The sequence below is a fragment of the Anguilla anguilla genome, chromosome 18 (genome assembly GCF_013347855.1).
Source record: "Anguilla anguilla isolate fAngAng1 chromosome 18, fAngAng1.pri, whole genome shotgun sequence".
Taxonomy (NCBI): Eukaryota; Metazoa; Chordata; class Actinopteri; order Anguilliformes; family Anguillidae; genus Anguilla; species Anguilla anguilla.
This window is the reverse complement of record NC_049218.1, coordinates 12,977,888-13,002,989: the sequence shown is the minus strand read 5'-3', so window position 1 is coordinate 13,002,989 and position 25,102 is coordinate 12,977,888. Positions and strand designations below refer to the sequence as shown.

General features: G+C 47.9%; 1 protein-coding gene across 1 annotated transcript; it reads left to right on the top strand.

Annotated features, from left to right (window-relative positions):
• Positions 1 to 604: 604 nt before the first annotated feature.
• On the top strand, positions 605 to 24,680 carry LOC118218220 (suppressor of cytokine signaling 5-like). Its single transcript, XM_035400744.1, is given in 3 exon segments — positions 605 to 1,900; positions 22,825 to 23,806; positions 23,808 to 24,680. Coding segments are annotated over 2 exon segments (1,686 nt in total). The 5' UTR covers positions 605 to 1,900; positions 22,825 to 22,841; the 3' UTR covers positions 24,529 to 24,680.
• The last annotated feature ends 422 nt before the right edge of the window (positions 24,681 to 25,102 follow it).

The window sequence follows — 25,102 nt, the reverse complement described above, 5'->3', positions numbered from 1 at the left end:
ATCTGAAACTGTGTTTGATTGAATGAGCCAAGCACTCTAATAGGATAACATAGCTCCTGTGAGGGCAAAAATTAGTATGTTCAACTGAGCTCAGTTTCTGAGATAAAGTATATTTAATTACAACTTCAAAGATGATGACGAGGTGAGGAGCTGGTGTTCTTTTCCACAGAATGCCCAGGGTGCCTTTACAGATGGGGCTGTGTAACAAACAGGATGGCGCGATTGAGACTGAATGAGATACGGTGTGATAAAATGAGATATGGTGAGTCAATCGCACTGAATAATCCTGTCTGACTGCTGAGCAGGTGATGTATTGATGACAGCAGCTGAAACCCCCCTCTTCCAGCTACCGTTCCTGAGCTTTTCTGCTGTCTTTGTGTAATTTAGTCCCAGTTCTGCATAAGGGCTGAGTCTTGGATTATGGCTGCAATGTATCACTATGACCTGGGGTAAAAACAGAAAAATGTGCAGGCAAAGAGAGGGAGATGGGGAAGACTATTTATTAGTGACATATGTATATATGTGCATACATATATATATATATATAAAGAGAGAGAGAGATATAACACTGCATTCCAGTTTTATTTTGAAATAGAACCCATATGCTACTGCTATCCTTTTTTCTCCACCACGCTATTAATTTCTATTCCAACAAGTGGTTTTAAAGTTTCTTGATTTTGAATTGCTTTGCTATCTCAGATGTTCATGATAGACCATTCTTTTCATAACCGCCATGCCCCGTCATCGTTTAAAATAACCTTTTTTATGGTAAAATTGACAGATATTCACATGAAGTCACATTGTTGATGAGTAATCTCTTACTTCGCTGCTATATAATTCATTCTGGCAGTGAATTATGACCAATTGTGCAATAACCACTGGCTGAAGACATCCCTTAATTAGTGGTCCGGTCTGCAATGTGAAATCAGCACAGCACAAAACTCAGATATGCAGCTATTTGTAGCACATTTAAATGACCGAGAAACACAACTCAAAGGCTTATTTTTAAGGCAGTTTCTTGTAAGGGACCTCAACTCCCTATGTTGTACGAATTACACCATTAGTTCTGGCACATTTTGTTTTAAAATGAAAAATGGTAAGACCAAGGTAGGCATCCAGTATGTAGCCTACAAAGACCAGAATCGTGGTAATTCACTCGAGCATCAGCGAGCTCAATGCAGCTGCTGTAACAGACCAATTCGCCCGGCTACATCATCATTTCCTCTGCGTGCAAGTAGGTATCCAGGACCCGCCCACGGATACCTTTCAGTACAGTACTACGTTGTCTTCGATTTAGGCCCCTGCTGCATTCACTAAACTTTTTTAAATCATCCTTTGCATTGCGCTCTTAACTCCACACGCAAGCCCCATTTTCACTGTTCCACGTTTCCAAGTGGTTGCCAACTAACCGTTCAATTTTTCTATTGGACATCATTCCCGTCCGTCACACAGGTCTACTGGTCCAAGTCTTTCCCCATCCGCAGCTCCCGTCGGAAACTCAGCCTTGCATTGCTTTTCCCATTGGAGTCTCCTGTTGCCAGTCAATCCACGCCTGCGTTTCAGCTCTCCGCCTCCACAATTCTTCTCTCGGCTTCGCTTGGCGACCGTCATATTGGCTGTCAGGAAGAAGGAAAGACCACGGCGAAAGCGGACCGGTGGTCGAGCAAGGGGGACTCGATTCATTTTCCTTAAGTAACAGAAAAAAATTCCATCTCGGTTACGACGGAGCTGTCTAGATAATATGTGTTAAAAACCGGCCACAGGAATGAGAAGAATCGCTGTAGTTTCCCTTGTTTTATTCGCCACCGCGAATCGCCAGGGGGATATGTGCTCGAGTTCTTTTAGCCATTTTTTGCAGACAAAAGAGAGCGGTTAAAAAGGAAGACAAAAGAGTGAAAAGGTAAGTTGCAGACCTTTTTAGTCTAAATGTATTGCCGGTCGCTGTTTTTGATTAGTGCCGTAAATAAGGTTGCGTTACCTAGCTATTTCACATGGTTCTCTCCACGTAATTTCGGAGCCGAATTGGCCAACTTGCTTGTTAGCTTGCTCGCTAACCATAACCTCACGCTTGGAAACTCGGAAAAATTTCAGCTTTATGCGAGCTTGTAGTATGACCAGTAAACTGATAAATTGGCAACAATATACTTATATAGTCAGTTTAATATAATTTTCCTGTGGCCCAGCGACTTTCTTTTTATTGCAGGCTTAATATTCTTTAGTTAGCTACTAGCTAACTGGGAATTGTATCCCATACACTCCTGGGAAAGGCCGCTTATTCTCTGTGTCGGATGTTGCTGGCATCCTTGGCTTGGCTAAGTGGTCTAGGACTGTAGACTATTTGCTGCGATTCTTTAGAAATTCTGTTGAAATTTAGTGTTAAACTTAAATTGCTAAATATTACGAGAATGCACATTCTTGTGGCACCGTTGGCTATATTGTATAACTACCATTTAGCCAAACTATCGGTGTAGTGGTCGTCAGGTAACCCGCTAACTTGGTTATCGTAGACTAAATTTGGAGCGTTAGCTAGGTTGATGCTAATAGAACTGTCAATCTAAGCCGATCACCCTGTGTCTTTGCTTGTTTGGCAGTTGGCTAGACTATTGTAGCGAAATTCAACATCTGCAAGCATTAAAGGCAACATTAGTTGTATGATTTATTTGGGTGGATAAGCAGCAAACCGCTTGCTAGGTAGCTACCAAAGTTGACTAAGCTAGGGTCTTTGCATCTGAATGGTTTTGATTTGATATCATGCAGCTAGCCAGATGGGTTGTGTGTCATAGTAACGTTAATAAATAGCTAGCATATATGGCCTATGTTGCATTAACTTGCTTGCTACATGTGGTAGCTAGCTGGGGGAGGGCTGTGTAATATTGTAATATTTTTGGGGTATTCTGTTGGGTGGCTTGCTACTGGCAATGCTCAGCAGCCAGGCCTGAGTTCATTGCCTGCCTAAATTTAAGAAGCTACATTTATTTAGTAGGGAGAGGACTATATCGAATCGGCTAGCAAGGCCTAGCCAGAATATAGTAAAAAAAGTCGGAGCTTAGTTGGACATGTAGCTGGATAACTCAACTGTACCTAACCGATAGCAAATTTGGACCGGGTACATTTCTGTCTTGCGTAATCTGTGCATTTGTAAATTTGGATGAGCGCGTATGTGCATTTCTGTTCTGTAGCCAGCGTCCTACGGCGTTGCGTGGTTTTTGGGCCAGGTATGAGTGACAAAAGTGAACGGGAGGCTGCTCTGGTGCCCTCGCCTCTGGAGTGGAGGCAAGTGGTTTTCGAATAAGAAAAAACCTGCATGGTAATTCTGGGAACCGGCGTCATTGTGGGGGTTTTGCATGCCAAAGAGTCCGACAGCTTTAATGGAGTAACGTTATGCCGCCTGTGTCTGCGAGGGAATCAAAACCTGGTGCCACACCGCCCATCTCTCTGAGAGAGAGACACTGCAAATATCTCATTTACTCCCGGCAGGGCAGAGACAAAACTTCCTCCCCTGGTCTTGTTCATTTTCAAGCTACGTCTGAGATCATTACCGTCCCCAGGGAAGGGGTGTGTTGCATTGTGTAGGAATGGGATAATTGCACTATCAGACTCAAGGCTTCAATTTTTTACCGTCGTTCCATTGTCTTACTTTACTGATATTTAGCAGTCTTAGAAAGCACCCCGAGAGAGATTTCCTGTTCGTGCTCCTCGTATTTATTTGCGGTGCTCTCAGACGTCAGATCTTGAACGTGGGGGTTTCATTTTAAAGCTACCACATCACCAAAGGACCCAAAACCACTCAGAATTTGCAGAGTTGGCGAGTACAGTTGGCTCTTGCAAGTGTTCAGACCTGCTTTCGAACGTCAGTAACCACCCAGTGGTAAATGTGTCAGGTCGAGGAGTTGCGTTATTAAAAAGCTGTAGCTGTTCAACTTATCAGGATGAGTCACGTGTTTTTGGCGAAAGCGATGCCATGCGGCTTCCCCACAGTCCGGAGGGAACGCTGACCATGGCGATGCCTGTAATGGCCAGGAGACTGGTGGGGCGGCACTTTACTGACCACAGCACTGTCTGTGGTGGGAGGGTATCCCTTACCTGTAACAGCCATATCCCCTCCCTCATCACGTGGTAGTGACTCCTCTGAAGGGTTGAGTACCTGCAACCTCCTGTTGCACAGACCTCATGCAGACTAACTGCTCATCTCAGCCGGTGGATTACAGTACAGAGTACTGGCTGGCCAGACGCATTTCTGGTCATCCTCCCACTGGTGCACCCCGTCCTGAACAGAGGACGTTGCAGCCATGAGCCGTATGCACTGCCGTATGACAGTGGATTTTAAGTGCCTTTATATGTAGTGTATGTGAGTGAATGTGACAGAGATGTGCGTCGGCTCTCTCGCCTATATATAAAAACAGTTATTATTTATAGGAAATATGAATGTGTACGACGTGTATGTGCTACAGTATGTAAATGTATGAAAATGTTGCATGTGTACAGACGTGTGCACTGAGGTGTGTATGCGAGTGGATCTTTTCATACGAGCGCCACATCTGCTTGATTATTTGGGGAAGCGTTTTTGGAATGTGCCCGGAGTTCCTTTGATGCCTAATCAGAAAGGAGCCGTCCGTAATGAGGGCACGGCTCGGCACTGCCCTGCAGTCGCTGAAACAAAGTCAGCGGGGGGGCGATGAACTAACCCAGCCTCGTGCCACACTGGCAGCGTGGTGCCACGCTAACCATTTGGTCTGTTGAAGATGGCACCCTGGGTTCCTTCTTTGGGGGAGGGGTGGGGGTGGGGGAGGTTTTCCCAGATGCCATTTCATTGGACATAATGAGTATTTGTACAGCAGCTTCTTAAGTGCTTGCCCTGTAACCCTCTGTAGTGAAAACCTTTTCTCTGGGTTTAGTTTTATATGCCTGGCTTCAGATTCGCTAAACATCTTTTTGGGGTTAAAATGCACGTGGAACCTTCAAAATCTGCTATAACGTGCATGTCCGGTTTTATTTAAGTGGTGCATCTGCATGGCGAATTGTCCCATTCTCAGCACCAGAGATTATAAATTCCAGTCGAAAGAGGTTTTTTTTATTTCCTGAATGGCCCTCTTGGAGGAGTCCCTGGGATAAGTGTGAAAAAAAAACCTACCAGGTTACTGGAGATAGTGGATTGGATAAAAGATGAATAGGAGCACGTGCCATTTGAGCATAATATGGTCTCGCCATAGCACACGCTTGTGTTTGGTTTCTTGCTCATTCAAATTTGTAGTTGGAGCTTTCCCCACCATGGTCCAGACCTTTTTGTGTACTGTCCCTTATTCTGAAAATGACGAGCATTACCCTGCACACTCAATACAAGGTTTTAATATAATTAGAAATAACTGCACAATGTTGTGGTTATGTCCCTAAATAGATTAACGTTTTTTAAAACTTTGAGTGCTTACTAAAATTTACTTGTAGACAATTCCCCATTAGACAAACAGCTTGTGCTCATTCTTTCACAATTGTTATGGTAATTTGTGGCATTCCTGATGAGCACAACCACAACTGACCTGGAAGCGTGTCAAGTTCAGCGCCCCAGTTCATCGAGTTCGGATGTTGCATGATGACAATGATCACAGACTTGACTACAGATTTGGTAATTTCTTTCTGGGAGTAGCCCAAGATCCTTGTTGAAGAAAGATACTGAAACAAAGATGTTACTGAGCAAATCAAGTCCTGGATGCTATGAAATGATTGTTTCCTCATCTCACCTTGAACATCCTAATTGAATTTAATTAAGGTTTGAGGGCATGGTACGCAGGGGTTGACCCTTAGTTTAGCTTCTGAGAGGATTTATGGTCATTGTGCTCTAGTTGTGAAATGAGCAATCTTTTGGGTTTAGGATGGCCCATGCCATTTTCCCTGTCAATGCGACACCATCTTCTGTGTTGATTGGTCCTTGCGTTCTTCTCCTGGAGGACGTTCCTATTGTGTTCTGGAGAATGGTGCAGGCGGTGAGGTCAGCGGCCTACAGACTGTGAGTGCAGCGCTGCCGATCAGGGAAGTCCTCGCCAAACTCAAGTGTCTGCCTAGTCCAGGGGTGCATTCCAGTCGTATTTTTTTTTTCCTCCTTGCTTTCTTTATTTGCATCCTTTCCTTGCTCCTTGCTCCACCCATCGGAGGATGGAAGGAAAGGACGCAAGGACGGAGGAAATAGTGAATTGGAATACACCCCCGATTGACATTTCCCCTCTAAACTTTGTGCCCATTTTTTAAAAGTTATTTTGGGAGTGGTAGGTAATTTTTTGCATTGCACCCTACATTGTACTGATCATCTGGGAATTTCCACTAGAAATGGTCCATGTTTGCTGCTGGTCTTGATTTGTTCTCTGTGGTCCGAGCTACATACCTAACATTGAGGGGTGTGAAGGTTAATGATGTTGAATATCATTTATTTTTTACTTTGAAACACCACCTTTGTCTCATGTGATCAGTTTTATGCTACCTTTCACAATTTGATACTTAATAAACTTTGTACTTTTTTGTTGAAATAAACAGACTTATTTTGGAATAAGTTATATGTACCTGTTTAATTAAAAAAAGTTTTTTTTTAAAGAGGATATAGCCTATTTTTTAAATGGATTGCACTATGTTTTGAATCGAGTTCCTCTTTAGATGCACCCCGCAAATTAGAAATGCTTTCCATTCCACTAGCAAATGAGTACATGCAGTGACCATTAAGGATATAGCCCAGAAGTGTTTTTTCCTTGAAAGAGTAGTATGTACTTTAGAGGGCACTGAGGCAGAATGAAAATTAATTACAAGCCTACATTTCAGGAACAGGAGGATTTTGGTTTTCTAATAAAAATTAAGATTGTTCAAGATGCCTATGCTATTTTTTAGTGATGAACAGGGGGATACACTTTGTACGTTTTGAGATTCAAGTATTCATTCACACTCTGCCGGTACATATGGATATTGGTTTTAAATGCAATTTTTAGTTTAGTTATTTCAAATGAAATTTAGCGCAGCCAGAGTTGAAATCGGAGTGTTTCTCATTTGTTGACAAGGTATGTATTAGTATTTAATGTGGCATGTTTAAAAACTTATAAAAACCTCCTTATGAACTGAGTGTGGTCTTGTGCCCAAAAATCGGCACTAACCAATGCATATTGTTCAGCAAATGTTATTGCACGTAACTATTCTATAATGTCAGTGTATGTAACTGGTACACTAGTTGGGTGGGGGCTACTTGGGTGCCACATGGCATGTTTAAAAGTGCTTTCAGCCCTGAGCTCTGTTGAGTATCCAGTTGGGTAGAAGATACTGGTCTGCAGTGTCCTGCCAGGCTTCCGTACTGCCCACACTCCTTTACCATTGGGAGTCACTGTTGCATTTTGTTCAGTTTTTTACGCTCTGCATGGGAGTTTGTACAAGCAGTATTGTTTTGCTAAATGAGGCTGACAGAAAGGCTTCTTTCTGGCATTCCCGAAATTCTTCTTAAAACGCATCTCCTCTGCAGTCGAAAGGACCCCCCTGTTTCATGGAAGAGGCTCACCAGCAGAGCGATTATGTGGATGGAAGGTCATATGGCCTAATCTTGATTCAACTGAAAAGTCATTTTTTATGCCACTGAGCTGTTATTTTGGTCCCTGGGCTTACCTAAAACTGTTCTAAGTACCATCTAAAGTCACTCCTCTGTGATATTTCGATCAGCCCAGTTAAAACATGGACTTCCCTCTCACAATTAAATCAGCGTTGTCCTTCTCATTATTTTCTTGAGCTGTGTGTCCGTAGAATGGTAGCTCTCTTCCTGAGTTCTGATCATAATTAAAAATAATGGCAAGCCAAATTGCTTCATTGCCTGGTGACAGTGTGATTATGTTTTTTTTTCCTCCATATTTCTCAGGTAACTTGTTGCTGTGATACTTGTATGTGGAAAGTGCCATATGTCATGTTCTGTGTGGTTGCACTTGGATGGGCCCTTCTACAGTGAATGCTGGCTCTTTTATTTGCGTCACTTTGCCCATTCAAAGAAGTCGGTGGCCTCTAAGACTTTGTTTCAATATAAAGATAATCTCCATCTTAACCTTGCTCCTATGAAGACATTTTTACAGATTGTTTAGAATCAGTTGACATGTAGCTTTTTGGTTGTCTGGGTTCACATCCAGGATAGCCAGACATGTGCAGTGTTGCTCTAATTAACCAAACCCAATCTGTGCAAGTGAGTGTTTAACCCTCCAGTCTAGGCCTAGGATGTTGATGTCCTTCTTGCCTATTATTCGTATTTTTTGCTGATATTTTGGACTTCTTCATTGTCCTCTTTGGGCCTGAGGTTCAGACAAAATGGAGGATGTCAAAACAATCATCAAATGGTTGTGGTGAAATTAGTCTGTAAAAGCACGAGATATAACGATCAATTTAATTTGAACTGGTCACCATTTCCTCTGCAGCTATGCAGGGCTTAAATTAATTTAGCCTCTCCCCGCTGAAACATTGGGTCCTTCATACCCATGGTCTGTACTGGGGCGGCACTGTAGCCACACCGTAAATACTGAAATGTGATCTTTGTCACACATTAGCTTTAGGCTTGGACGAGCTGCAGGGCTTACCCGGTGACCCATTCGTTTGCAAACCCGAGTACAGCAGCTGTGCTGGAATGCTTCATCTGTAGAGACTGTTTCAGGGCAGGAGGTAGAGAGTTGGGTTCTTGTGAGTTGGCAATGTCTCCTTCGCTCGTGGATAATTCGGGCAGTAAAAGATCTGTTTACGTCACCGTCACAAAATTGTCTGTTATTCTTCTTGTCACATGTTCCCATGAACCGTTTCCTAGCGGAATTTAGTTGAAAGTTTTCCTTTCTACTGAGGTTAATTTAGAAAGGGGGGAAAAAAACTTCTGTTTGCTTTGAAAGTATTTCACACAAAAAAGGAGCCAGCTGTTGAACCAGAAAAGCGAAAGCCTCAGAATTTTGGTTACAGCTGAGTTTCTTAACCTCCCCTGTTCCTCCTCTGCAGGGGAAAAAGCAAATCTTAGGAGACGGTCCATATGTTCGCTCATATGCCAGGAGGAAATGGCCAAGCCTGAAAGGTGAAAGCTCATCTTAATGTCCTGCCAAGGTTCAGGCTTCTGCTTTTCTACTAATGTGGAATAACAGATGGAATTTCAGGATTGCCCTTTGGTAGCAGTGGAAGGCAATATGTTCATATAACAACCATTTAATTCCAGTTACATTTTCATCTTGCATTACTGAAAATACATCTCTGAACATATTGAATAAATTCTCCTGTTAGATGATGAGGAACACTTTCAAACTTAAAAATGACTAAATTCCAGTGGCTCATTAAAGGGGATGTTCACATCTGCTGTATGCATGAACATTTGTCATGAGAGAAGTAGGCCACCCCTTTAAGGAGAAAGAAATGAATAAACAAAAATGTTTTAGTCTGTTCATTCCGTTTTAAAAGCATGCTTAAATATTGTCATGTAAGAAGAAAAAATAAATGATCTAATTATTGTAGACTATATCTAATATTTAATCGGGAACCAAATAGTTTTTCTGGTGACATGGATGAAACATGTTCATGGATTGGTTATAGTGCTGGCTGTATATCATCGTTAGTCTTAAAATCCCCTTTACATGAAAGTATTCTAAATTTGGGCTTAAAGGCAGGAATTCCACACCACTGTTATGGAATACAGTGATTTGTGAAGATACCAAGGCATGGGGTATGGCTTTGCTTTGGTTGGGAATGGTAACACCCCTGCAGTAAATCTAGGAGACAGTTAAAATGATTTCTGTTTGTAATTGAGCTAAAATACGATCTTGAGTGAAAAAAACCCTACCTGCTATTACTGCTACCTCTTCTGCGGAGAGGGCCGTGGTTAACTAAATACTGGGGTTTGGCGGCGTCGGGCTATCGAGGGTACCATTTACGCGGGATTAGTCGTGTGTGACGATGCACGGGGGAGCATGCCCCAACGACTGTATGTAAGTTTCTTACGGTTTTAGCGCTGACTGTTGGTTAGCTGACCAGCTTGGTTGACGTATAACTAGGCCACGTGCAGAAGGACCCCTTTCAGTCATATAATGAATCACAGCTGCATCGGTTGAAAATGTACGTAATTGTATGCCTCAACAGCATTACGTCGCTTAGAGTGCGCTGCTGTCGGTCTAGCTTGCGGTCGCCACCATTGTAATGTTCAGGCTGTCAGCTGAGCACTGGTTTAACCCATCTCAGAACGAGGCCGCTAACATTAGCTTCCTGCTTACGCTTGGAGTCTGAGTAATTCCACTCCACTTGCGGTCCATTGGACCTCCTGCTGGTTTAGCTTTATCACTGATGCAATGTACTGTAGGTAGGTAGTTGTCAAATTTGCGGCAATGCGTAAAAGCAGCATTATCTGCTGTAGCTACCGTTAATATGGCTGATGCTAGCCAGCTCCATTTCACTGTAGCCAGTTGATTCAGTTGGCTGATAGTCTGTCCATTGTCTTTTGTGCGCAGTAAAATGTCCAGTGTCAATTCAAACTCTTAACAGTGTTAATTAAACTCTTAGAAGATTACGTTTGGTCCAACTCTGGAATGTGGGACCAAATGTTATATCCGTTAAGATTTGAATGAACACTGGAAATATTACTGTGTTTATGGCTATACAACACAGTCTGTTCAGAGGAATGTTAATGCTAGCTAGCTGCACAGAAACTAGTTTGACAAAGTTGCTACAACACCTGCGGGACTCATGGCAGTGCTCGGTCGGGTAGGCCTTACTAGTCTCTGCTGCAGCAAAGTTTGGAATGAAGAGTGTGAGGTTCAGTGGGAAACCCATACAAACTGAGTCGGTGGAGATGAGGATGAAGAGCAATGCGTTATAGTTGATGATTCTGAATTTGAGTGCGAGCAGCAGTCTAACATTAGCTGCCTGCAGTGCTTACGAGCTACACTGGTCTCCTGTTGATGACCTAACCGGTCACATTTTTTTCCACTGTCCCTGCTACCACCGCCTTTTTAATCTCCTGAATGAGAGCGAGGAAGGAAAAGTGCGCGAGTTACTGCCAAGATACACCCCTGTTTAATATCGCCAGCTGCCCCAATCACATTTTTCACATTTTTTTCTTTGAAAAAAAGACCCAAAATCACAACTTGAGTTCCTCTTTAAAAAATGTATGGGATTCTTAATGAGATGTAGTACTTTACTAATCTTTAAATGTCTAAAAACTGAACACCTAGTCTGTGTGCTTCTCAGTTCATATCACTCCCTCAACTTGGACAGGAGAAAAATGTTTTATAATGAGAAATGAGGGCATGAACTAAATTTTTACGACTGTCAGTTGAATCCCCCACCACTATAAACTCTCTTTTGCTCTATATATGGAAAAATTTATAAATTTAGCTATACTACTAATACTATTTTAGGTTATTCAGGGCTACGTGTTTGGCTCCTTGCTTTAGGCCATGATTAGGTTGTGTTGTGTTCAGCAGTTGAGAAGGCAGAGACCTGACTAACACCTCTGTGGTTAACACTCTGTCTCTCCGACGGTTTAGGTGTGGCTGTGGTTTTCACAAGTGAGGGGATGATCTGAGAAATTGGACTTCACCCCCCCGCCCCCCCCCCCCACCCCCCCACGCCTTGAGTATTGTTCTACCCCCTTTACCACTCCGTCCCTCTTGCACCACCACATGATTATTTTCGCTTCGCTGCCCTCCTGATGGGGAATTTGAACGGACCGTCTCGTAAAGTGCGCTCCGCTCGCGGGTTTGGGCTGCACGCGGGCTCGCGGGCAGAGGGAGCCGGCGCTGACCTGCGTTTGACCCCTCTGCTGATCGCAGCCGAGCAGCTAGCGGGGCTGATCGTATCTCTGCAGATACCTTCAGACGTTCGCTTTCAGGTGTGGCTGGGAAGCGTGCCGCAGAAATAAAGCGCAAGCCCCTCAAAGCGAAGCGGCGCTGTGAACGTGCGGCTGTGCGCTGCTGGGCTGGGTGCGAACCCGCAGCCGCTTTCTGTGAGAGCGGGTCGAAGGGCCCGTCTGTCCACACCCAGGCCAACGGTGCCGCGGAACCGGAGTTACCTTCGCCCTCCGGTTTGCAAGGCGTGCTGGTGTGATGTTTCTGACTTCCGGTTGGAGCTCCTGAACCGCAACGCATGAGGATGCCGTGTATGTATTTGTGATGTGTGCAGCTGTGGTCGGTGCTTTTGTGACGCCTTTAGGACTATTGGGTGGTTATGTCATTGCCGGGGTTATTATACGTTCATATTTTATGCCGCGCTAAATGGCAATGCAGGTTAATTGTCATGAAAACTGGCTTCCATCAATTCCAGCTCGGATGCTTGGGCCTTGTGGTCTGTCTGTCTGTCTGTCTCGGACTGTCTCCCTCGCTCCCCCCCTCCCCCCCCCCCTCCTAGACTAATGCTGAAAGGATTGAACACAATGCCAAAGGCGCAGGCCAGGGGGTTAGGAAGTGTGAGATTTCGCAGCCTTCCACGGGGCACGGCCATGCCCTGACCCCCAGCCCCCCAGAGAGCACTGGCATTCCTCAGTCTGCAGCTCCGATTGTTCCGCTGCGTAATTGGCTTAATAATTCTCTCCCCCCTCATGTGTACTGGAGCAATCTGGCGGAAGGAGGATGTGGTGAGCTCCACCCCTATACGTTCAATGGTTTGAGATTATTAAAGGTGCTATATAATGTATTATGCATATCATCTTATAATCTCATTCATTGTAGAATGATACTTGATGCCTTTGAAGATAAGCAGCTGGTTGTGCTTGCATTTGGGTTGAAAAGGTAACAAGGGGACAGTTGTAATGTTGTGTGCTGTTGGAGCATGGGCTTTCAGACTCCGTTCCAGGGGACCCATGCATATGCTGGTTTTTGTTTGTAATTGCAGCCTCTAAATAGTAATGGGCTGTTAATTGTCCTTAATTAGACACTTAATATCTGCTGGTGATTTGCCCTCTTGAGGTCACGTTACTACGTGCTTTTGTAGGTCCTGAGGCGTAGATGTTCCACATTCATGTCCCTGGACTTTGAATCAGTTGATCTGAAGATGGATGCTTTAATTTTCTGTCATGTGCTCTGTGGCAAATGATTCCTTTGAAAGACGCTTCGATTTGATTTTAGACCGGCAGGTGAAATTAATGGGGCCCTGGTTGCTGAAAGTGTGGCCCCATGGTCACTAAAACGAAATTGTAAAAAAAAAAAAAAAAAAAGAACCAAAAGAGTTCAACCGTGCAAACAGCAATGAGCCAAACCTCCATTTTGTCGGTGAAGTGAATGTACAGAATGAAGTTAGAATTCAAACGCACTTGCAGCGGCCTAACTTGATCAAGATATTGGCCGTGACAGAAACGAGCATGGTTTGGCAACCCCCAGGAGTTGCAGAACCACTGTGTTAGAGTATGGTGTCAGTAAAATGTAATCTAATCTGTGCTGGCAGGTTGCTGCTCTGTGCTGCGAAATGCATGACCGGTGGTCCTCTGCATTGACACACCAGCTGCGGGTCTTTAAGTAGACTAACCCATCTGCCCACACGTTAGAGCTGACACACACACACACACACACACACACACACATGGGCTGACTCCATAAAGGCTCATTTATGCCCTGTCTTTCGTTGTGAAACTCCAGAGTCCACCTTTATTTAAATGTGGCTGTCTCTAGAGCACATGTTTGCTTTTGTCTTGGGTATCGTCAAGCTCCATGGAAAGTATGATCACAAGTGACGGGTGGAAGTCCTATTTCAGCGTACTCCAATTGTCTGTTGTGACTTAGTCTCGTTTGTTTTATGTTTTTTTTTTTTTTGCCTGTTGGTTTGTTCTGCTCCACAAAATATTTTTGCTCCTGTGACCTACTTAAGTTTCTAAGTGGTTATAACAATAAGGACAAGTAAATGACGGTTGTGTTTATCGTTAGCATAGTTTTTCTATGGTGTTTAGCTAACGACTTGGCGTGCAGTGCAGTACAACACACGAGAAGCGAAAAGACAGACCACACATTATTTATATTCTTGTGACTATTACTTCTTTAAAGTAGTTGTGACACGGTGCAGATGCCATCCTGGCGTGGTACGCCTCCCCGCCCCCCTGTGCCCGCCCGCGTGCGGGTTTTCCTCTTTCTCAAAGACCGTAAGTCATCACAGACAGACATTCAGCTGGAAACTTGTGATTAAGTTACAGTTCTTTTTCTTATTCACAGAAGAGAGAATGTAAACAGGCTGTGGACCGCATCACGGCACAGTCCACTGTGGGCATTCAGGCCCTCAGGCCCGAGTCTCATTGGCTGTTCGGAGCCCCAGGGGGCGGGGTTTTTAACAGGCCAGGGTTTACATTAATGTATTTGACCGAATGCCAGCCTTTGATAGGTTACTTGTTTTGAAGGCGGGGTTTCACTTCAGTTCCAAAGAGCATTTAATGTAGGGCTGCAACAATCAATCAGGCCGATTGATTTAATCAGCTGCCAAAAAATATAATCGGTTTGAGTTTTGTCGCTGTGGATTTTCCCTGTAATGGCGTAAGATCATTTCACCAATGAACGAGCGCTTCTTATCGCTGTGGGGAAACGTCTGTGATCGCGCAGCGGTCGCAGATAAACGGCTGTCCTTCTCAGAGCATGATTATTTGCTTCCGTGTTTTTGGGGGGTTGGGTTGGGCTGTGCTTATGAAATGACCCAGCAGCAGAGACGCCGGTCAGTGCTGAGAGGTGATGAAATTCTGGCAGGCATCGTGAGGGACGCTCGACCGGGCACGGGTCAGGTAGGCCGCGGCGTGGCTGGTCTGCACGCAGCGCCAGACCCCCCCGCCAAAGTACAGGGGAGGGTACTGAAGGGGCAGAGAGTCTGCGCTGGTCTGATATTTCCAAAACAGCCATCGGGCAAAGTATTCTTTTAAAAAAGTTTTTAATTAATTTTTTTTTGAGAGGGCCTAGCTTTCCTTCCTTTTATTGAAATGTTTTCAGTGTTTGGCTCTGTCCTTAGCGGTACCGCGGCCGCCCCCAGCCCCCCAGCCCCCGCCCCCGCCGGTGTCTTCCCCCCTCCCAGCACCGCGTGCTCTGTGGCTCTACGTGCTGTTTCCAGTGCTCCAGCCGATGAGGTCGCTGCCACCGCTGCCCTTTCTTTGTGTGTGCTCCTTATCTGCCGATCCGGCGTAGCGGTAGGCCCTGCACAGAGAGAGAAACTCCCCCCATTCACCCCCCCGGGGGCCGCAGGGAGTAGAACTGAGGAAAGGATACCCCTCCCTCTCTCTTTTGTTGAGCTCGAGCTTTTTTAAAATTGAAGACACGGGGAGGAAAATGAGAAAATGGCGGCGGCGGCGGCGATGTGTGGTTAGCCCTCCTGTGATGAAATACGGCCAATGTGCTGTGGATATGTCTGCCACATTGCTGGAGGGGGGGGGGGGGTGGGGTGCTGGAGGATTTGGTGGTTTAAATGATATTAATAAAGCCGTAACCGTACTTTCATACGTCCGTTCTGTTTGGTGGAAAAGGGCGCTGTAGGGTAAACGCAGTTGTCCTGTCCGTTGGGCGCCAGCGTCAGTACCCTGCTCTGGACAGACCGTTCTGAAGCATGGAGCCAGCGCACGTGCGCGCAGGAAAATCCGTCCAACTCGCCGATGTGGACAATTGTTGCGCTATAAATAAACTGCCGGTTTAACCTCTCGCCCGGGATCGCTGCACCACTCCATTGATCCGCTGCTGCTTTGCCCAAAGCCGTTGGCCAAACATGGGAGTGAGTCCTTGGACGCGATTGCGTGGGTTTAATAAGACTTGGAGTCGCTCGCGTGTCCCTGTTTAACGGCGCTGGAGTCTAAGCTATATTTGGGCTGTTCCTCCAGAATGCCATGGGGACCTGCGAGTGCTGCCTTATGAGCTAGCAGCCGGAGTGTGCTTTAAAATTCCAGTGGAAGAACTGCCCTGGATGTTCTTGCACTCGACGATGGCAGCCCCCCACCCCTCACCCCCACATGTGCTGGTTCATTTAGTTCTTTTTCTTGAGAGTGTTTTGCGATGCTTTAAGTTAATTACAAATAATGAAAGGCGTGGTTGAAGTACTGCGGTTAGTTTGGCCACTGTCTCAGTCCATCTGTCATTTTGCAGTCCTTGTAGCTGACAGCCTTTAATTCCTCTCTCTCTCTTTCTCACCCTGTGCCTCTCTCCCCTAGGTTGAAAAATTTAGGAGCTCATTTGATGCATCCCAATTAGGAGATGTACTCCCAAGTGATTCTTCCAGTTAGCACACATCACTTTGCAGGAACAAATGCTAAAATGGGGCTGTAGAGCCCATAAGGTGATGTGTGTAAGCACGGAGTGGGGGAATAGGCTAGGAGTGGTGTTGTGGTTATCGATTCTGATGAGTTACAGATTTTCCTTTATTTATTTGCTTCTTTTACAATATTTCTTTCTTTCAGTGGGTCTTTTAAAAATGGTTCCTTAAAACAAATGTTTTATTTCATTTGTCTTACTGTTCGTAATAATAATAATAATAATAATAATAGATATCCCAGCATTGTCCTTTTAACATACCCGAGGCATCTTTAAGAGATTAAGTACGTGTCTTAAACAGGTTTATATAACTAGGTGAATGGGGTAGAGCAGCTGGTTTTGTAAGAACGTGTCCTCTATCAGGTGGGTGTGTGGCTGAGGGCAGTGATGTGGATCATGTCAGGAACTCCTCTCATCGAGTCTCAACGGTTACTGGGAGGCTGTTAAACCACAGAGGAGCTGCAGGTGGTACTTTCTCTTTCTGCCATCCGCCGCAAGGGGTGGGAGATTGCGGAAGGGCGCTTCCTGTTTGGAGAGGAAGTGGTGCCGCCACTTGGAGAGAATGGGAGGAACAGTTGCGGGTTTCTCTAGAACAATGGCGCTGGACCCTGTGTGCGTACGTGGGCCCGTGCGTTTCAGGGCTCTGTCTTCCCCTCAGCAGAGCTAATGTCTTAGCAGTGTGATGGGGGTCTTGCAGAGGTGTCTTGGAGCAGAAACTAGCGGGGTTTGACTGGACCTGTGAGATCGGTGGGCGAAGGGATGGAAGCTGTGGGAGTTGTGCTGGCTCAGGCTTTAGGACTCATTTAGGGAATATTGCTGAGGCAGGAGGGCAGTTTCCATAGTTTTGCTGTTCTTTGGAGAGCAGTAGTTAAACTATATGAAAATGGATCATTGATGAACCAGCTGAGAGGCCTGGTCCGGCTCTCTAACCTTTATACTGATTTCATGAAGCAGGGTCAGTGCCAGACAGGGGATTCGCCCAGGATTACACTGGGGTTTCACATGAGGTATGGAGGCTGCCGAGTGTGTGCGAGGAAAGTGTGTGTGTGTGTGTGTGTGTGTGTGTGTGTGTGTGTGTGTAATTGTGTGAGAGAGTGTGTGTGCGCACCCACATGCCTGTGACTTTCCTATATTTTTTGAGCTGGTGGTCACCTAAGCCTGGGATTGGAGTCCCAGTCTCACTTGGGTGCGTGCACGGACACGCACACACACACACACACACACGCATGCTGGAATGGAACACTGTGCCCGTCTGCACTCAGGGTTCCAGGCCTTTGGCCCGGGAGGCAGTAACTCTATATGGATGTGCTGAGTGATGTCACTCATTACTCAGCACAGGGCAAGGTGAGGGCTTTCGTTTCTATAGCAACGTAACCGCGATTGTGCGAATGATGTGCGTGCTTAGTACTGCTTCATAATTTTCTTCACAGTTTCTACTCTGCTGTTGAAAGCATAGGCTGTTTTGTAACAGTATTCAAACTAGCTCTGCCTTGTGACTATTCCCAGAAGTTGAGCTTATTCTAGTGCAGTCTACTGTGCACATTACATCTACATTGAAAATAAAATTAATTTTGAAATAATAAAAGTAAAAATAAATAAAATAAGGTGTGGGGGGTGTGCTGGTTTCCTTGGGGTGTTTTCCTGCTAGTTCAGCCCCCCAAGATGCCTGAAGGAGATGCATTTGTTAGGGTTCATTGAGATGGCTACATCCCTTCCACTAAATAGATTCACGAGTTTGCACACAACAATAGAGAAAATGAGTGGGGTGAATAAGCGATCAAGATAATAATGCGTCCTAAAGCCCCTCCCACCCTATCCCTGTCTAGAGCCCCCCGCCCCCCCCACAGTCCTCCAGCGAGGACCCGCCCTGCTGCTGGCGTAGTCCAGTTTTGCCATTTCCTGCCTCAGCCTAATAAGGAGCAGGCACTTCCTGTTCTGAACAGCAGGGATCTTTCACACACCCCCCCCATCCCTGGCTTTGAGTCATTTCAACATGGAGTACATCTTTTTTTAATTCTCATTTTTATGCAACAAATTAAAAGCTGCAGCCGCGTGCCATTTTGCTGTAGAGACCTACCGCGTTTTCTGGAGTTAAAGTCGCTCGAGTAATTGCTGCTAGTGCTCTCAGCGACTCTGGCATCCGCGATGAGGCTGCAGTGGGCCGCGTTACCACGGCTTCTGACCGCGCACATACTGTTCCCCGCGTTACCGCGGCTACTGACCGTGTGCGTACTACTCCCCGCGTTACCGCGGCTACTGACCGCGTGCATACTGTTCCCTACTTTACCGCGGCTACTGACCGCGCGCGTACCGCTTTCCACGTTACCGCGGCTACTGACCGCACACGTACCGCTCCCCGCGGTGGCGGACATTTCGTCCCTGGGAGTCCGCTCGGCGCGTTGTCGCTCAGTTCCCTGCCCTCTTTAAGAACAGACGCCCGCTGTTCCCGGCCTGACTACCCGGCAGCCCTGAGGAGGAACACCTTTTCCGCGCGGCTCTAAGTGATCTGGGTGTGGAATGAGCAGGGCGAGGCCCGGCTCCTTGGGTTGTTATTTTAATGGCACGGTTTGGATGGCACGTCCTCCGTGCCCCTGGTTCCCGATGGCACCATTATGTGATTTGCTTATCCCATAAAGCTGTGGATTTTACTGCCCTTTCTAATTTGGTGACCTAGTTGGCAATCGGTGAAGGTTTTTTTTGGGGGGTTTTTTTGAAAAAGAAAAAGACTTTGAGCGTAAACATGACAGTCGCAATATTTCACACGAGACTGGATTATGACAACAACCATAGCAGCAACACCGGGAAATGCTAAATGAAGGCAAACAAGCATGAGAGGAAAGAATTCACATGCAGAAATTAAAAGTTTTTTTTAAGACTGCCTATGGTAAGCCTGTAACGCTCTCATCCTGTAGCACACTCGTTCTGTAACACACACGTCCTGTAACACACACGTCCTGTAACACACTCGTCCTGTAACACACTCGTCCTGTAACACACTTGTCCTGTAGCACACTCATCCTGTAGCACACTCATCCTGTAGCACACTCATCCTGTAACACACACGTTCTGTAACACACACGTCCTGTAACACACACGTCCTGTAACACACTCGTCCTGTAACACACTCGTCCTGTAACACACTCGTCCTGTAACACACTCATCCTGTAACACACTCGTCCTGTAACACACTCATCCTGTAACACACACGTTCTGTAACACACTTGTCCTGTAACACACACGTCCTGTAGCGCACTCGTCCTGTAACACACTTGTCCTGTAACACACTCATCCTGTAGCACACTCATCCTGTAACACACTCGTCCTGTAGCACACTCATCCTGTAACACACTCGTCCTGTAACACACTCATCCTGTAGCACACTCGTTCTGTAACACACTCATCCTGTAACACACTCGTTCTGTAACACACTCGTCCTGTAACACACACGTCCTGTAACACACTCATCCTGTAGCACACTCATCCTGTAACACAGCACACTGCTCCCAGGCAGCCAGCGTCGACGCAAACGCTGAGGTATTTATTTTCTCAGAGAGCGCGGCCGGATGACTAATGCTGCATGAAAATCACAGGGTGTGGAGGCGTCAGCCCGGCCTCCCTGTGGCCCCCGCAGGCTTCCTCTCGTGGCTTACCCCCCTCAGACCCTCTACGGTGGGACCGGGGAGGACTCGCTTTTTTCGGGAATAACTACCAGCTGTGAAGTTGTCGAGGAACCAAGCTCAGCCAGTAAAGATTGTCTCTGGTCCTGTGTGTCAGGCCTCCTCTCAGAATTGTAGTTTCAGAATGCCTCTCCGGTCCACATCCTGGAACCCAGGTCGGTTGCTCTCATGTGCATTGCATTAGAGTTCCAGAGACACGACTGCATTTTATTTACAAATCCTTTTTCAAGGAATGGGAGCACAAAAAGGGCTGTGCTCCCCGGTGAATAAAAGTTCCCAGAAGCTTTGCACTCGTCACCTAAGGCCTGAAGTTGCTCATTTTGGCACGTTCCGCATAACTAGCTTTGCAAGCCCGCAGTTGGGGAGGAATACTTTTCTTTGCCCGACAGACTGCCTTGCTAGGCGATATTGCTGTTGCTGGATGCCTGACTTTAGCTAGCAGACAAAGCTGTGTCTTATGACCTGATGTTGGCATGTAAATTTCTAGTTTGTTTTACCATAGTAAACGTGCAGCTCTGAGTTCCCACCATGGCTTTGGACAGTATAGCTGGCTGTGTGTCTGCCAACAGAGCTTGATCCACTGCAAACATTTCTCTATTTGTTTTTGGTCTGGGAACTAGATGACCCTCTGATTCCTTCCAGGATACCTGCTATCTGAATTGTAGGTCCCCAGTTACTTTTTTTTTGTTCTATTTTAAAGCCAGAATTTAACTGAACTGTCAGAAATTGACTGCCTGGTCAGTGGAATTCCTGCAGGGATTTCTTTATGGCAGGGCAAAAAAATAAATCTTAGATCTGTGACTTCTCTATCAGGTTTAATACAAACACTCACACACACACGCGCGCCCACACACACACACATACGCGCCCACACACCTACACACACACACACACATACACACACACACAGTCACACACACACACACACACTGACTCACACACAGACTCACACACAGATACGCACACACACACACACACACAGGTATGGTTTCAGTCAGAGAGAATAGAAGTGTGTGTCCCCGCCTGCTTGGCTTCCTAGTAAAGAGGCTGGGAATGGGAAGAGTGCTGGATCAGGCTCAGTGCTGGCACTGTGTTCCAGTGCATACCAGGAGCTCAGCTGGGAGCTCATCCATGGGTCCAGTTTTAGCCCCGGCCCTGCGTCCCTGCCAGTCTGCCTGGATACACATCACCCTCTCTGCTCCTGCAGGCCCTCTGCCCCCTCCCCCAATTACCACTGACAAACGGAGGAGATGCGCACACATACACACTCACACACACTCGCTCCTGTACACACACACACACGCACATACACACTCACACACACGCACATACGCACACACACTCTCTCCCGTACAAACGCACTCTCTCACACACACACACGTACACTCTCACGCACACGTGCATACACACTCAGACACTCGCTCCCGTTCACACACACACACATACACATGCACATACTCTCACACTCTCGGTCCTGTACGCACATGCTCATTCTCACACGTACAAACTCTCATACACACGCGCACACTTACACACACACACATACACATGCACATACTCTCACACTCTCGGTCCTGTACGCACATGCTCATTCTCACACGTACAAACTCTCATACACTCGCGCACACTCACACACACACACATACACATGCACATACTCTCACACTCTCGGTCCTGTACGCACATGCTCATTCTCACACGTACAAACTCTCATACACTCGCGCACACACACACACACACACATACACATGCACATACTCTCACACTCTCGGTCCTGTACGCACATGGACATTCTCACACGCACAAACTCTCATACACACGCGCACACTTACGCACTCTTACACATGCGCACACACACTTTCGCACGCACACACAAACGTGTTACATACATACGTACACACACACACCAAAACTCGCATTACGCAAGCGCACACTCTCACTCACACACACGCACGTACAAACATTCAAACTCACACAAGCACACATTCTCTCATGCACAGACTCACACACGCACACACACACACACATGCACATGTAAACAGTCACACATGCACACCACATGCATGCAAAGAAAGGAAGAGTCCAGGAATTTATACACATGCGCTAGCAGACCCAGTACACACACACACACACACACACACACACACACACGGTCTCATTAACACAGGATATTGGCTCATAAATCATCAAAGAAATGAAAAATGCATGTTGTCATAACTGATTCCCTATTCATGAATATCATTTTGTCAGCCTCTTTTTTTTCCCAGGACCTGGAATGGGGTTTTTTTTATTTGCGTTGCTGATAACCTGAGCTGACTCTCCAGAAGCCAAGGCCACGGGGTACCTGGGGTGTTCCTCACATTTCCCTCTATTGTGCCTGAAGTTAATTGGCTATGCTGATATGAATGAGAAGGCATTTTTAAGTATCGTTAAATCGTTTCTGATTGACCTTGATATTCATTCTGGAATTTAAAGTCTTGCCCCCTTGAGCTAGTCTGTGGTCACTGGTCAGGAATTGGCTGCAGCATTGGCTTGCCACCGCTTGGAGTTCATGTTAATTTGTGGGATTTCTTGATGCATTTACGAGGAAGATGAGGATTAGTTTCTTGTTAGCTGTTTTGTTATTGACATTCACTTTATTTGGAACAAGTTATTGCGCATTGAAGTTTTTGTAGCTTGCGTATATCCAATGGGGTGGTATTACTTAAATATAAATAAATAGGCGGAAAATAAGCCAGCTGCAACAGGAACAAGGGCAGGAAGTTTAAAATAAATAAATGAATAAATAATCAGCAGGCCATCAATGACATCTGCTGCCAGTGTGACATCATAGTGTGACATCATAGTACCCTCATTCCCATCAGACTGGCCCTGGGCCCCTTTCTCACTCGTGACGTTCTCTCTCTCTCTCTCTCTCTCTGTCTCCCCAGGTCTCGGGCCCTGGTAGATGGAGAGAGTTGGCAGGATGTGGAGCACGCTGAAGAGCCGGTGTCAGACCCTGTTCCACTCGGAGGGCGGCGGGCGTGGCGAGGGCGCCATGGAGGTGCCCGACGTGCGCTGCGTGGTGGACCCCGCCCGGGGCATCCGCCTGGGCGAGCCCCTGGGCTCCAGGGCCACCAGCCCCGCCCGCAGCCTCTCGCCCCTCCCCCTGGTGGCCGACGCCCCCCCGCAGGCCCTGGGGAGGCGGGGCCACAACTGCGTGACGGACATCCCGCAGATCGTGGAGATCACGATCGACAAGGACAGCGAGGACGCGCGGGGGCCCGGGGCGGCCCCCCTGGCCCGCCGCGACTCGTACTCCCGCCACGCGCCCTGGGGGGGCAAGAAGAAGCACTCGTGCTCCACCAAGACGCAGAGCTCACTGGAGACGGACAAGCGGCTGGGGCGCACGCGCGGGGGGCTGCCCCGCAGGGAGCGGCGCTACGGGCCCGGCCCCGCCCACGAGGCGGAGCCTTGCGCCGGGCGCTCGCTGCGCCAGCGCATCCACGACACGGTGGGGCTGTGCCTGCCGCTGCGGCCCCGGCCCCGCCCCTCCAAGGCGCTCTTCGCCTCCAAGCGCAAGATCCACCTGACGGAGCTGATGCTGGAGACCTGCCCCTTCCCGCCCGGCTCGGACCTGGCGCACAAGTGGCACCTGATCAAGCAGCACACGGCGCCGGTCAGCCCGCAGTCCTCCGGCACGCTGCTGGACGCCTTCGACCCCGCCCGGCCCTCGCCCGAGGACGAGGAGGAGCGGCTCCGCGAGCGGCGGCGGCTCAGCATCGAGGAGGGCGTGGACCCGCCGCCCAACGCCCAGATCCACTCCTTCGAGGCCACGGCGCAGGTCACCTCCCTGTACAAACTGGGACCAAAGATGGCCCCCGGGATGGGCGAGGGGTCCGGGGAGGGGAAGGGCGGGGCCGGGGGCGGGCTGGGCGGCGGGGGGGGGCGCGGCGGGGGGGGCGGTGGCCCTGGCGGCGGCGGTGGCGGCGGCGGCCCCGCTCCCTGCAGACTGCGACTCGGAGGAGGACTCCACCACGCTGTGCCTGCAGTCGCGGCGGCCCAAGCAGCGGCACACGTCCGGCGACGGCCACGCCGCCCGGCAGGGCCCCTGGAAGGTGCACACGCAGATCGACTACATCCACTGCCTGGTGCCCGACCTGCTGCAGATCAGCGGGCTGCCCTGCTACTGGGGCGTGATGGACCGCTACGAGGCGGAGGCGCTGCTGGAGGGCAAGCCCGAGGGCACCTTCCTGCTGCGCGACTCCGCCCAGGAGGACTACCTCTTCTCCGTCAGCTTCCGGCGCTACAACCGCTCGCTGCACGCGCGCATCGAGCAGTGGAACCACAACTTCAGCTTCGACGCGCACGACCCCTGCGTGTTCCACGCGTCCACGGTCACCGGCCTGCTCGAGCACTACAAGGACCCCAGCTCCTGCATGTTCTTCGAGCCGCTGCTGACCGCGCCGCTGCACCGCACCTTCCCCTTCAGCCTGCAGCACCTGGCGCGGGCCGCCATCTGCCGCCGCACCACCTACGACGGCATCGGCGGGCTGCCCCTGCCCTCCGCCCTGCAGGACTTCCTCAAAGAGTATCACTACAAGCAGAAAGTGCGCGTGCGCTGGCTGGAGAGGGAGCCCCTCAAGATCAAATAGAGACGGGGGGGGGGGGGGGGGGGGGGTCGCTCGGTCGATCTGCTGGCGGTCAGGAGGACTACGAAGCAAAGCAAAAACTCACAAGTGTGCATACCTGTTCATCACCTGCAGACTGCTCTGTACGGGCATTTTCGGGGGGGGTGGGGTGGGTCGGGGGGGACGGGTGGACGAGAGCGGGGTGTTATGTGGAGCTGTGGGGAATTTTTTGCGGGGAGGGCGGGTTGGGCTCGGGTGGGGAGGGTACAAACTAGACAAATACGTTATAATCTCTTATCATTTTAGTTATTACTTGCATCACAAGGAGTACATATAAGCATATATACCGTATACGCTCTCTGGCAAGCACACGGTTCTTCTGCGTCCAGCTCGTTTTAAGAGCGGATCGCCATTGGCGACCTGCGCTCCGTCTCCCATAGCTTCTGCCTGCCTAACTCCCAGCATGCTCCTCTTCACTGCTTGGGCTCCAGTAATAATAATACAGACATACACTTACACTTATTTTCAGTGTTTTTTTTTGTCCTGTGTTGTACAGTTTGGGTGTTATTCATCCGGTTTTTTCTGTACCCACTCTTGG